At 39.6% G+C, this 12126-nt stretch overlaps 1 protein-coding gene across 1 annotated transcript; it reads left to right on the plus strand.

Moving 5' to 3' along the window:
• The first annotated feature begins 769 nt into the window (after positions 1–769).
• Positions 770–7261, plus strand: dlc (deltaC). Its single transcript, XM_020920479.2, has 10 exons — positions 770–982; positions 1595–1825; positions 1964–2024; positions 2145–2402; positions 2897–3088; positions 3165–3334; positions 4491–4707; positions 5404–6094; positions 6166–6280; positions 6389–7261. Exons 1-10 carry the CDS (start codon positions 932–934, stop codon positions 6392–6394), a joined length of 1992 nt encoding a protein of 663 aa, XP_020776138.1. The 5' UTR covers positions 770–931; the 3' UTR covers positions 6395–7261.
• The last annotated feature ends 4865 nt before the right edge of the window (positions 7262–12126 follow it).

The raw sequence follows: 12126 nt of genomic DNA on the forward strand, positions 1-12126 counted from the left end.
GTCGAATTGGCCCCACGGCGCTGTGCCAAAGGGTCTTAATAAAACCATCCCCCTACTATTTACCAAAAGGTCCTCTCCTGTCCCCCCGCGCGCCGTATGCCTCCTCCTCTCCCTCCTCTCCCTCCTCTCCCTCCCTCCCCTTCTCAACGTTTACGCACCGCTGTCCAAAGCTCAAGATATTGACCAAAACATCAGCAAATGTCACGAGAAATTAGAATGATGAGCGCGTAAAGGTGGCGCGGAGTCCGTCGTCAATATGAGTTTGTGCGTGATTGAATCTGACGTGTGCGTAAAGCGGTGCCATACAAGTTTAGAATTCTTCAAAAGACAACGTTGAACAAATATGTTTACAGGGAAACTCAACCTCGATTTTGAAAGTAAAACAGCAAAAATAAAACGTGACTAAACCAGATCACACCAGTGACCAAATAAGCACCTGACATACTTAAATATAACATTTCAAAGTGGACTTAAGTGACTGAATCGAAACCAATCAGAAGCACGTCCTCCCCGAGCGCAGGAGAGTAAAGTGTGCCGTGCGCGGTTCAGCAGATTGGTGGATCTGTGTCTTGTGTTAAATGAAACATTAATGAAATGCAGACAGAGAGAGAAACAGAGAGGGAGAGTTTCATTCGACAAAAAACAGTATGGCACGCGCAGGGTTTGTGGTTTTCCCCGCCTTCTGCTCCCCCCCCTCCCCTCCCCTCCCTCCCTCCTCGGCGCGTATAAAGCCTACCTCTTGGTGGCACAGTTCAGAGTCCGTTTTGACAAACACAAGACACTGAACTAGACCAAGACTTTTGCTTTTCTTTTTACCTTCGCTTTACGCACTGCTCCGCTTGGACTTCCGTGCCTGTGGATCCTGTGCGTAAATTGGATACTGAACTTTGGAGACGTTTAGGAACCTTGACGGTTCTTGCCTGGGGACACCATGGGGCGGCTACTCCTGCCGTGTGCCGCGCTCCTTCTTTGCGCGCAGTCGGTGAGTGGACTTTGATTTTAAAAAATAAGCTACGTTTTAAAATCCGAGCTACTTTTGCACTATATTTGACTCTCACTCAATATCCATTCATATCTTTTCAAACTGCAGCTCAGAATGTATCTTTTTGTTGCAATAGAAATGAACACGGTGTTTGCTCAATGTTTTATTTGATATAATCTATGATTTTCTCATGATAATGATAATATTATTGCAAAAAATGGCAAAAAAAGAAGTCTGTAATACTTACTTTTCCGTTTTGTAACCGCTCCGTGCTCGTGCGTGCGTTAAACAGTGCCCTGATGCCCTTCTTGTCGAGTTGACGGTGGCACTGATTCAGATGGTGGCAGATAGCGCTCCCTCTTGTGGCCACTCGGGACATGTACACCACTAATAGAATGGTTCAGATAAGCCTAATCTTATCACTAATGATGGTACTCCGGGACAAAAGTCTGCTTTGCATGTTATTTTTATGTACAATGAACTTTCTGTTTGCAATGCAAAGTAGTAAAAAGCACAATTTAAGACCATTTGAAGAGCTCATATGAACTTTGACATGAGCTTTATTGTATTTATGTCTTGACAGCGTTAACCTTTTCTGTTACTGTATCCCAGGTTTTCTCAGGCGGCGTTTTTGAACTGAGAATCGACTCTTTCACCAGTTCGAGGGGTATTTGCTCCTCATCTGACTGCCAGGTTTTTTTCCGCATCTGCCTAAAACACACGCAGGACGTTATTAACCCCGAACCCCCTTGCACCTACGGCACCAAGCTGACGGACATCTACAACATCAACTCCGTCTCAGGGAACGCCCCCATCGTCATCCCCTTTCAGTTCAAATGGCCGGTAAGTCAACTAGCACCTACTTGAAGCTCCCTCCTGTCATTCACTTCCACTTTTTACGAACTACTGAATTGCCATTGTTTTGCATGACACTGGACCTGCTGTTGTTACCAACCCATGTCTCTTGTTGATGCTCCTCAGGGTACTTTCTCTCTCATTGTGGAAGCATGGAAAGCCGAATCTGCTCCGTCTGAATCTACAGGTGAAATACTCAATGCAGTCGATGCCAGTGCACTCTGATAGTTGTTTTTTTTTTTTTTTTGGCTTCTCGTCTGTTCTTGAACCAACACAGCGATCTAATTTTGGACTTGTTTCCTGACAGAAAACCAAAACAACCTGATCACTCGACTGTTGACCGGACGTACCCTCAGCGTCGGACAGGAGTGGTCTCAAGACGTCCACTACGGAGACAGCAGCGAATTGCACTTCTCCTATCACGTCATGTGCAGCGAATTCTACCACGGCGAAGCTTGCGCCTCCTACTGCCGACCGCGGAACGATCCTTTCGGGCACTTCACCTGTGACGAAGAAGGGTCCCGGCAGTGCTTAGAGGGATGGACTGGCGAATACTGCTCCGATCGTAAGAAAAACACGGATTTCTCAGTGGCTGTAACGTTGTATTTTTTTCTTTTTTTGCTTGTTGTTGTACAGTATTCTGGCCCCTCCCACCTCCACCACCACCACTTCGCCGCCTCCCCTCCCCCCTTTGTAGTTATAACGTCTTTTCCGTCTGTAAGAAACTTTGGCGCGTCATTTTTTTTGTCTGGAAAATTGTGAAGTCAAGCAGTTGTCAACACTCGCCGCTCGCTTGAGGTCGTGTTCATTTGTCCCCTTTTGTTAGCGTTCAACAATGGCTCTAGGTCCCTAAACAGAAGAGGCACGCGCGCAGCCTTAAAGTGTCCCCTGGTGCGTGAAAACAGACGGCATCTTTTGTTCCCCAGACAGCTGCTCTTACCTCCTCCCCTTCCCTTCCCTTCCCTTGCCGAACCATTCCCTCCCTTCTCGACAACTACACAGAGATCGATGTTTGACCGCCTCCTGTAACCTTCTCTCCTTCCCTTCTTTTCCCATCAGCCATCTGTGCCCCGGGCTGCAGCGATCGCCACGGTTTCTGCGAGGCGCCCGGCGAGTGCGTGTGCCGCCAGGGGTGGCAGGGCGACCGGTGCGACGAGTGCGCGCGGCATCCCGGGTGCATGCACGGGACCTGCAGCCAGCCCTGGCAATGCAACTGCAAGGAGGGATGGGGAGGACTGTACTGCGATCAAGGTAAACTCTCTTCAAAATAAACGCCATTAATTATACGAAAGTTCAACGTCTAATCTCGTTTTTTATCTTCTGGCAGATCTGAACTACTGCACCAACCACAGACCGTGCCAAAATGACGCTACGTGCACCAATACCGGACAAGGAAGCTACACATGCGCCTGCAAGCCTGGGTTCACCGGCACCAACTGTGAAATTGAGACAAATGAATGTGACAGCAACCCGTGCAAAAATGGAGGCAGTTGCAGTGTAAGTTATTTTCCATGTTTCTCCTTTAATATTTTCTTTAATATTTCAATCTGTCTCTTGCTTCCTTTTTTGAATATTATAATAATAACGATAATAATAATAACGATAATAATAATAATAATAATAATAATAATAATAACAATAATAATAATAATAATAATAATAGAATAATATATAATAATAGAATAGAAATAGAAGGGAAGGCAAGTTTATTTGTATAGTACAATTCGTACACAAAGTAATTCAAAGTGCTTTACAGAAAAAGAAATACATTAAAATCACAATAAAATCAAATCAAAACATAAATAATCATCATAAAATTAAAGAGAGAGAGACATTAATGACATAAATTAGAGAGAATATAAAATATGTTTATTTGTCATTGTAATATCGTGGACCATCACAATATATCGAATTACACGTGTCTTTGTTCAAATGAAGAGTTATGGTGCAGTAATAAAGTAAAAAAAAAGACAGAGGGAACTACATAGACCATGATCCTTTGCTCCATTTCAGTGCAGACTACAAGAAGAAATAACAGTTCTAAGCACTTTTAAGCCTGAGTTTTTTGTATATTCTGATAATATCGTCCCGAGAGATTTGGATATCGTTACATTCCTATCGGTAAGTGAAGAAAACTTGCAAAAATACAATATGATACAACGAGATGAAGTGCAGTCCTCATTCATTCAGTGCAAAGGCGGCAAGAAAGTCTCTATGAACATTTTTTAAAAAGTGTATAAAACCTGACACACCCACACACATCCCAGCCACACACATCCACGTTCATAAATGTAAAATGTAAAAAAAATATGCTTTGGTAGCATCGTTTAGTGAAATAAAGGATGTTGGATAAAAACTGTTTTGTTTGTCTGTTTGTGCTGGTTTTTATGGACCTGTGTCTCCTGCCTGATGGAGCAGTGCAAACAGTTTGTGACCGGGGTGTGATGAGTCTTTCAGGATGGAAGTGGGCTTTTTGAGGCAGCCTTTTTGCTTCTTATTTAGAATTTATCATTACTATTTATATTTTTACTCTCTGTGATTATATTATATTGTCATGTGTGAGCTCCTGTGTCCAAATCGTTTCCCTTGCGGATCAATAAATTTCGTCTAAATTTGGAATCTCAAATCTGCTGTTTTGTTGTTCTTCTTGTAGGATTTGATCAATGACTACACATGCACGTGTCCGCAAGGTTTCTATGGGAAGAATTGTGAAATCAGTGCAATGACATGCGCAGATGGGCCCTGCTTTAATGGAGGGACCTGCGTTGAAAATGAGGGCGGTGGATACAGCTGCCGATGCGATCCTGGTTTCACCGGCTCCAACTGTGAGAAAAAACTGGATCGTTGCAGTTCAAACCCCTGCTCCAATGGTACGCTTCATTATCATTGTAATATAGAATTTAGCATTTACACAGTACAGTATGTTTGCTAGTTCAGTCACGTTGGAGCTTATCTCGTCTTATATCATGGCACCAGTGTTCCTCCTCATTCACGACTCACTGCTTTTTAAAAATGCAAACTTGATTTTTTTTTGTTTTTCTCTCCCTCTTGCACTCAAAACAACTCAGCAGCCTCTCATGTGTTGGATAACATAGCAGCAGCTTGCACAGACTTGATGATAGACGAGCTATCAATCTTAGGATGCTACACAAAAAAACTCCAACTTAAACTACAAAAATAGCAGTGAGAACATTGTTGCATGCTGGGAAAATGAATCAACAAAAGCCTAAAATTAAATGCATATCGTTAACAGCTGTCCCTCAGGTCTTCATTAGCAAAAGAGGCTGCCGACTTATCTGGAATCTGGAATCATTCCTGCTTTCCGCTCAAGTGTTTTCAGTTGTGCAACTTGGCAACGAGCACGACCAAATATGGAGCGCGGAGCTTGTTTTCACAGCGCCTCCTCAGTGTTTATTCAGACACAAAACATCTGCTAGAAAGAACTGATCAGCAGGAACACAGCGGTCAATGCATTTCTGCTGTCACTGGGGTTCCTCAGGGCTCAACTTTTGGTCCAATACTATTTTTACTCAATAACTCATCAGTCATTTTTATCTCATCTTTAGGTGCTCAGTGCTTGGATGCCGGAAATCGCTTTGTGTGCCGCTGTCGCCCGGGATTTTCAGGTCTTAAGTGTGAGACCAATATCGATGATTGTGCCAGAAATCCATGCAAAAACTCCGGCACCTGCATCGACGGTGTCAATGACTACACCTGCTCCTGTACTCTTGGCTATGCCGGGAAGGACTGCTCAGTTCGGGACAGTCCTTGCACCAACTTCCCTTGTGAAAACGGCGGGACATGCTATACACATTTTACTGGTCCTGTTTGCCAATGCCCCGCCGGTCACATGGGAGCAAGGTGCGAATTTAAAGTCCAAACGACAATCGCGGCGCCCACACCGGCGTCTCCGCCTACCCCGGTCTTGATGGTGGCGTTCGCTTTGGGTTTTGTCACTCTAGCATTAATGATGGCCGCTGCGGTTTTCATTCTTCGGCAGTTGCGTAAGGGGTCGCAGCTGGCCGCTACGACGTCGGTGAAAAACGATTTGGAAAACGTCAACAATCGGAACGCCATCATCGGAGGTGGGACGCCGAACAACGGAGCCAGCCTGAAAGAGAAAGAGGTATTCCTTATCCCAGGCCCACATGCTAAAGTTTCCAACAAGAAAGCAGCGTTAGAAAAGGGAAGTGATAACTACAAAAACAAGGTGGCAGACTGTAACTTGGCAAAAGACGACAAGAATAAATTTGATTTGTAAGTAACTGTATTTGAGTGACATTGTAAAATTCAGACTTCATTTCCTAACCTTGGTTTTCCCTCAACAGTAAAAAACGCGAGTCGACTATCCTTGTTCCCCAACTAAATTTCGGAAAAGAAAACTTATATCATCCTATTTACATAATACCAGACCAATTGGATCAGTGTGTCATTGCTACGGAGGTAAGAATCCTTCCGGACACTTAAAAAGAATTAGAATATCTGTAATACAATCATTACTTATTTATTTATTGTGTTTGACTTATTGAAATGTCTCCTTTGTTTCTCCAGGTTTAACCTCAAGTGTCTCAGCTCCACCCAACTTCCTGTTTTGGACACTTTTAGCAATACGCGTTTTTCTACGGACTTATTTTTTTATTTAATATTTATTGCTGCTGACAGACAATAAGAAACGGGCCCGCCTGTCTGGCCATTTTTTGCACTATTTATCTTTTATACCTTAAATCCTAATATAATTTTTGGGTTTTTTTTACTTTTATATCGCTTTTTTTACATGGATCGAAATACGGATTGTGCCATTTGTAAAGACTGGTGCCTTAGGAAAAGCTATGAAAAATGCTGGGACTTTGGGACATAGAACAAAGCTCAAAAAGCAGCATTTGAATCAACAGAGGAAACGCTGGATACAATGATCACCTTTGGAGGCCTTTAAACGGAAAAATCAATGATTACGCTCTCAAGATGCCTTAAAATCACGGTTGAATTCAACAATGACGCGAAAGTGCCTCTACGGAAGAAATCGCGAAGAAAAACGGACCCAGATGCTCGCAATCGTCAATGAAAGATAATCTGCTTTTGACAATGTTTACGATTGTTTCCGAACTACACATGCTATCCAGTTATTCGGGGCTCCGCTAGAGTCCGCGCACTGCCCCGTCTACTGCCGAGTATTTGAAAAAAAAGGATGTTTTCGGATCCAGACGATACCAAAAATCTATGTCAAATGTGCGTTCAATGTTCGTCTGTTCATGTTAATTTATGGAAACAATGCAATGTGTAAATAGTTGAGAATATAGCTTACCTCTATTTAATTTGACCTGTACATAAGCTGGTATTTATGGAAACTGTATATACGTCTATGTTATTGTCTTCGTCCAAATCAAGAAATATATTTTTTCATAAATAAATTTAAAAATAACATTATTGCAGGCGTGTTTTATCAGTACTGCTTTTGCTACTACTATTCTCAATGTGCTCTGTGTTACTTGAGTACACAAAATATTGAAGTAAACTAAAGTTGTAGTTTGTCAAATACTGAAGTTTGCAGAAAAATACTTGTAAAAAGTTAGAATTTTTACCCATCCTTCAAAGTGCAGAAGCGGCGACCTCCGGATAGTATCGATACTTTGCAGCTGAATTCATCATCATACCGTGGGCTTGTGATGCTAACTGTAGGCACTGCTCTCTCTGAGTTTTGTTAGACTTTAATCTGAGCTTTATTTTAACACAATCCGACCTTAAAGAACGTTTTTGTTTTAGCTGGAACTACAACAGGTGAGCTGCTTTGTGCGGTTAAACAACTTACACTAAGGTGATCAGACGTCCCTATTTCTCCGGGACTGTCCCAGTTTTGAGCCCTGTGTCCCCCGTCCCAGCAGATTTATACAAAACCACTGATTTGTCCCAGTTTATACAAGAAATGTCCATGTTTTTGACCAATTTGATCTCTACCAACAGTAAAGAGAGGCATACATTGTCATTTGTTTATGTAAAATACAGAAAAGCTGCTAAAACCGAGTCACTCGTTGTACAATTTTATTATTATCAACCTCTCCATACCAGAGTTGTTCCACTTTTTGACTTGAAATCTGCTCAATTTAAGATTACAGTCACAAACTAGTAACTCTCATTGTTTTGTTGAAATCAAACCCCTAAACAGGACAATGAACAGGCTCCTGAAAATGTGTTACTTAAATCTGTTTTGTATTTTTTCTTGAGTTTTCAGATCGTCTTAATCATCCTAAGACCGGAACTCTTGCACAGTTTTATAGATTTCTCTTGATGAATGCAAAAACAAAGAATTATATTTGTATTATATGTTTTTAATCATTTTGATAGAACACAATAAAGTCACAGTTGAATAATGATTTGCAAAAACTATTTATGAAGCGTCTGAACAACTCAAAATGTGTTGGACATATGAGGATGCCAGGTTCAAGGAGGCTACAACTGTTTTGGGGCAGTTTTTGCTTATGTTTGTGTTGTGTCTCTGTGGTAATTGCTGAACAGTTTACCAATAGAGACACATGTAGAACACCCCCAATGTGATGTAGGTAAAACAGTCTCCTGCACCCCATCTGGGAGTATGACATCGTCTCACTGTAGAATCTAAAAAGCCTCCATGATAAAGGAGCGTTCTCCCTCCTGAAGGGCCCACGTGAGCAGAGATCTATGTGGTCTGCTCTTACAGGAGCTGTTGAGAGCGCAGAGAGGTGAAGAGCAGCCACAGATGAACCGCAGCTGTCATGGCCTCCTCCCGCCGCCACCTTTGACCCCGGGGCTCGCTGGTTGTTGTGGAAACAGACGGAGGAAGAGGAAGCAGGAAGAGGAGCATGAGTTATGTGTGTGTGAGGCACGACACAGAACATGGGAGAGTCAGGATCAGCTTTAGTCTGTGCTTTTGACTAAAGGTCTGGTTTTCTTTCACTATAACTACTAGAAAATACAAACAACGTACATACAAACATGCACACATACATACATACATGCACACATACATACATACATGCACACATACATACATGCATACAAACATGCATACATACATACATGCATACATGCATACATACATACATACATACATACATACATACATACATACATACATACATACATACATACACATACATACATACATGCATACATACATACATACATACATACATGCACACATACATACATACATACATACATACATGCATACATACATACATACATACATACATACATACATACATACATACATACATACATACATACATGCATACATACATACATACATACATACATGCACACATACATACATGCACATACATACATACATACATACATACATGCACACATACATACATGCACACACATACATACATACATACATACATACATGCACACATACATACACATACATGCACACATACATACATACATGCACACATACATACATACATACATACACATACATACATACACATACATACATACATACATACATGCACACATACATACATACATACATACATACATACATACATACATACATACATACATACATACATACATACATACATACATGCACATACATACATACATACATACACATACATACACATACATACATACATACACATACATACATACATGCATACATACATACATACATACATGCATACATACATACATACATACATACATACATGCACACATACATACATACATACATACATACATACATACATACATACATACATACATACATACATACATACATACATACATACATGCACATACATACATACACATACATACATACATACATACATACATGCATACACATACATGCATACATACATACATACATACATACATACATGTACACATACATACATACATGCACACATACATACATACATACACACATACATACATACATGCATACATACATACATGCACACATACATACATACATGACATACATACATACATACATACATACATACATACATACATACATACATACATACATACATACATACATACATACATACATACATACATACATACATACACATACATACATACATACATACATACATACATACATACATACATACATACATACATACATACATGCACACATACATACATACATACATACATACATACATACATACATACATACATACATACATACATACATACATACATGCATACATACAAACATGCACACATACATACATACATACATACATACATGCACACACATACATACATGCACACATACATACATACATACATACATGCACACATACATACATACATACATGCATGCATACAACTAAATAAAAATCTATATTATGCTCTAAGGGATTATTTCACTCTTGCTACTAATACTACTACTGTACAGACTACACAATATGCCTGAAAGGTCTATATTATGTTACTGACAATTGTGACTTCTACTACTACTACTACTACCACTACTACTACTACTACTGCTACTACTGCTACTATTACTACTATTACTACTATTAGTATGTCATAAAGGTTGTATATTATGCTACCTGACATTTGTAACTTTTATTACTGCTACTGCTGCTACTACTACTACTACTACTACTACTACTACTACTACTACTACTACTACTACTACTACTACTACTGCTACCACTACTGCTGCTGCTGCTGCTGCTACTGCTACTACTACTAGAAACTAAAAATATGCCATAAATGTTCTATATTAAGCTAAACTGACTTACTAAATTACTAAATTACCCAAAACACGCTACACACATCTCCAGGAAGAACAGTTAATTAAATACAATCAGTCAATGAATCTGCCCAGGGACGACAGGTGGAACGTAGCACTGGTGCTACAACCTGGTACAATGCATCTCTCCTGTTAAGGTTCATGTCAAAATTGTGCGCTCATTAAATAAAATAAATTAAATTTAAAAGGATAAATACTAGTATTACCACTACTACTGCTACTACTGCTGCTGCTATACTAGTACTACTACTACTTCTATTACTGACACTACTGCTACTACTAGAGACTACAAACTATGCCATAAATGTTATGCTAAATTGACAATTCTAACTTTTACTAATACTTCTATACTTCATTTACAATATATACTGTATGTACAATCTCTACTGAACTAAAGGAGCTGTTCATGTGAAAACTACCACGACATGACATCACAAAGTGGAACAGAGCATTTTGAGCTTTGGAGATGAAGACAGACTAATAATAAAAGGTTAATCAAAAATGTAAGAATGAAACAAAACACAACTCCAGGTCTGTTTTTGCAGAGGAACCATCATTCTAACATGACTCAAAGCTCACAAGAGTCAGTTTTGTGTAATGCAAGACCTTTAAAGATTGATGTAGCACGAGTTAATCAAAACATGAGGAAAAGATTAAACATTTCCATGAAAAGCGAGCATTCAGAAAAGACCTTAGAGTCCTTTCACATTCACTTTGTGTCTGTGTGTTGTAGTTTTTATTATCAGGTTGTTATACTCGGTTACATTTGCCTGAGTAGTTACTCAGGCAAATGTAATGTATATATATATATATAGTTTTTTTGTTACTTGGTTAAAAGTTTTGCTTCCTCTTCTCACTCTGAGTAAGTCTACAAGTGACAAAAGCTTTATGCGAACAATATTGTGCATTATTTCATGTTTTGTCATTTCCAGGTCCACGTACCATTGGTTCTTTTGAATTTCAATTAAGAACAAAAAACAGTAAAATGGGAAAACAGTTTGTTATTTCATGTTTCCATTTTAGTTCCAAACAAAAAACACAGATTTTGACCTCTATTTCCAATATTTAATTTAAAGTTTATTTCAAATAACACCAATCAAAAAACAGTCATCCTGCCTATTTTAATCTTGGTATTTTATTCTCTGGTTCATTTACCCTGGAAGTTCTGCTGCTAGAAGGACTCACCTGAAAAATCGCTGCAGTTTTGTGAACAAACATTGATCTACTCTTTACTCTTACTTTCACGTCTTAGAAAGTAACTGCTGAAATCCATGACGAGAAACAGGAAGCAGCGATAAACTGTTCTTTGTTCAGTTGACTCCACAGAACTATAATAAAAATAGTAGCAGAACTTCCAGAGCAAATAAACCAGAGAGAATAAAATATCAAAACTGAAATAGACACCATGACTGTTTTTTGATTGGTGTTACTTGAAATAAACTTTAAATTAAATAATGGAAATAGAGGTCGAAATCATTTTTTTCTTTGACACTAAAATGGAAAAATTAAATAACAAACAGTT

This window comes from Boleophthalmus pectinirostris, unplaced genomic scaffold, assembly GCF_026225935.1.
Source record: "Boleophthalmus pectinirostris isolate CB_2022bp ecotype Guang Dong unplaced genomic scaffold, ASM2622593v1 HiC_scaffold_9, whole genome shotgun sequence".
In the NCBI taxonomy this organism is placed as follows: domain Eukaryota; kingdom Metazoa; phylum Chordata; class Actinopteri; order Gobiiformes; family Gobiidae; genus Boleophthalmus; species Boleophthalmus pectinirostris.

Coding starts and splice junctions, on each gene's coding strand:
- dlc (XM_020920479.2), top strand. CDS start 932: ATGGGGCGGCTACTCCTGCCGTGTGCCGCGCTCCTTCTTTGCGCGCAG. Junction 983..1,594: donor TCCTTCTTTGCGCGCAGTCG/GTGAGTGGACTT, acceptor ACTGTATCCCAG/GTTTTCTCAGGCGGCGTTTT. Junction 3,089..3,164: donor AGGACTGTACTGCGATCAAG/GTAAACTCTCTT, acceptor ATCTTCTGGCAG/ATCTGAACTACTGCACCAAC.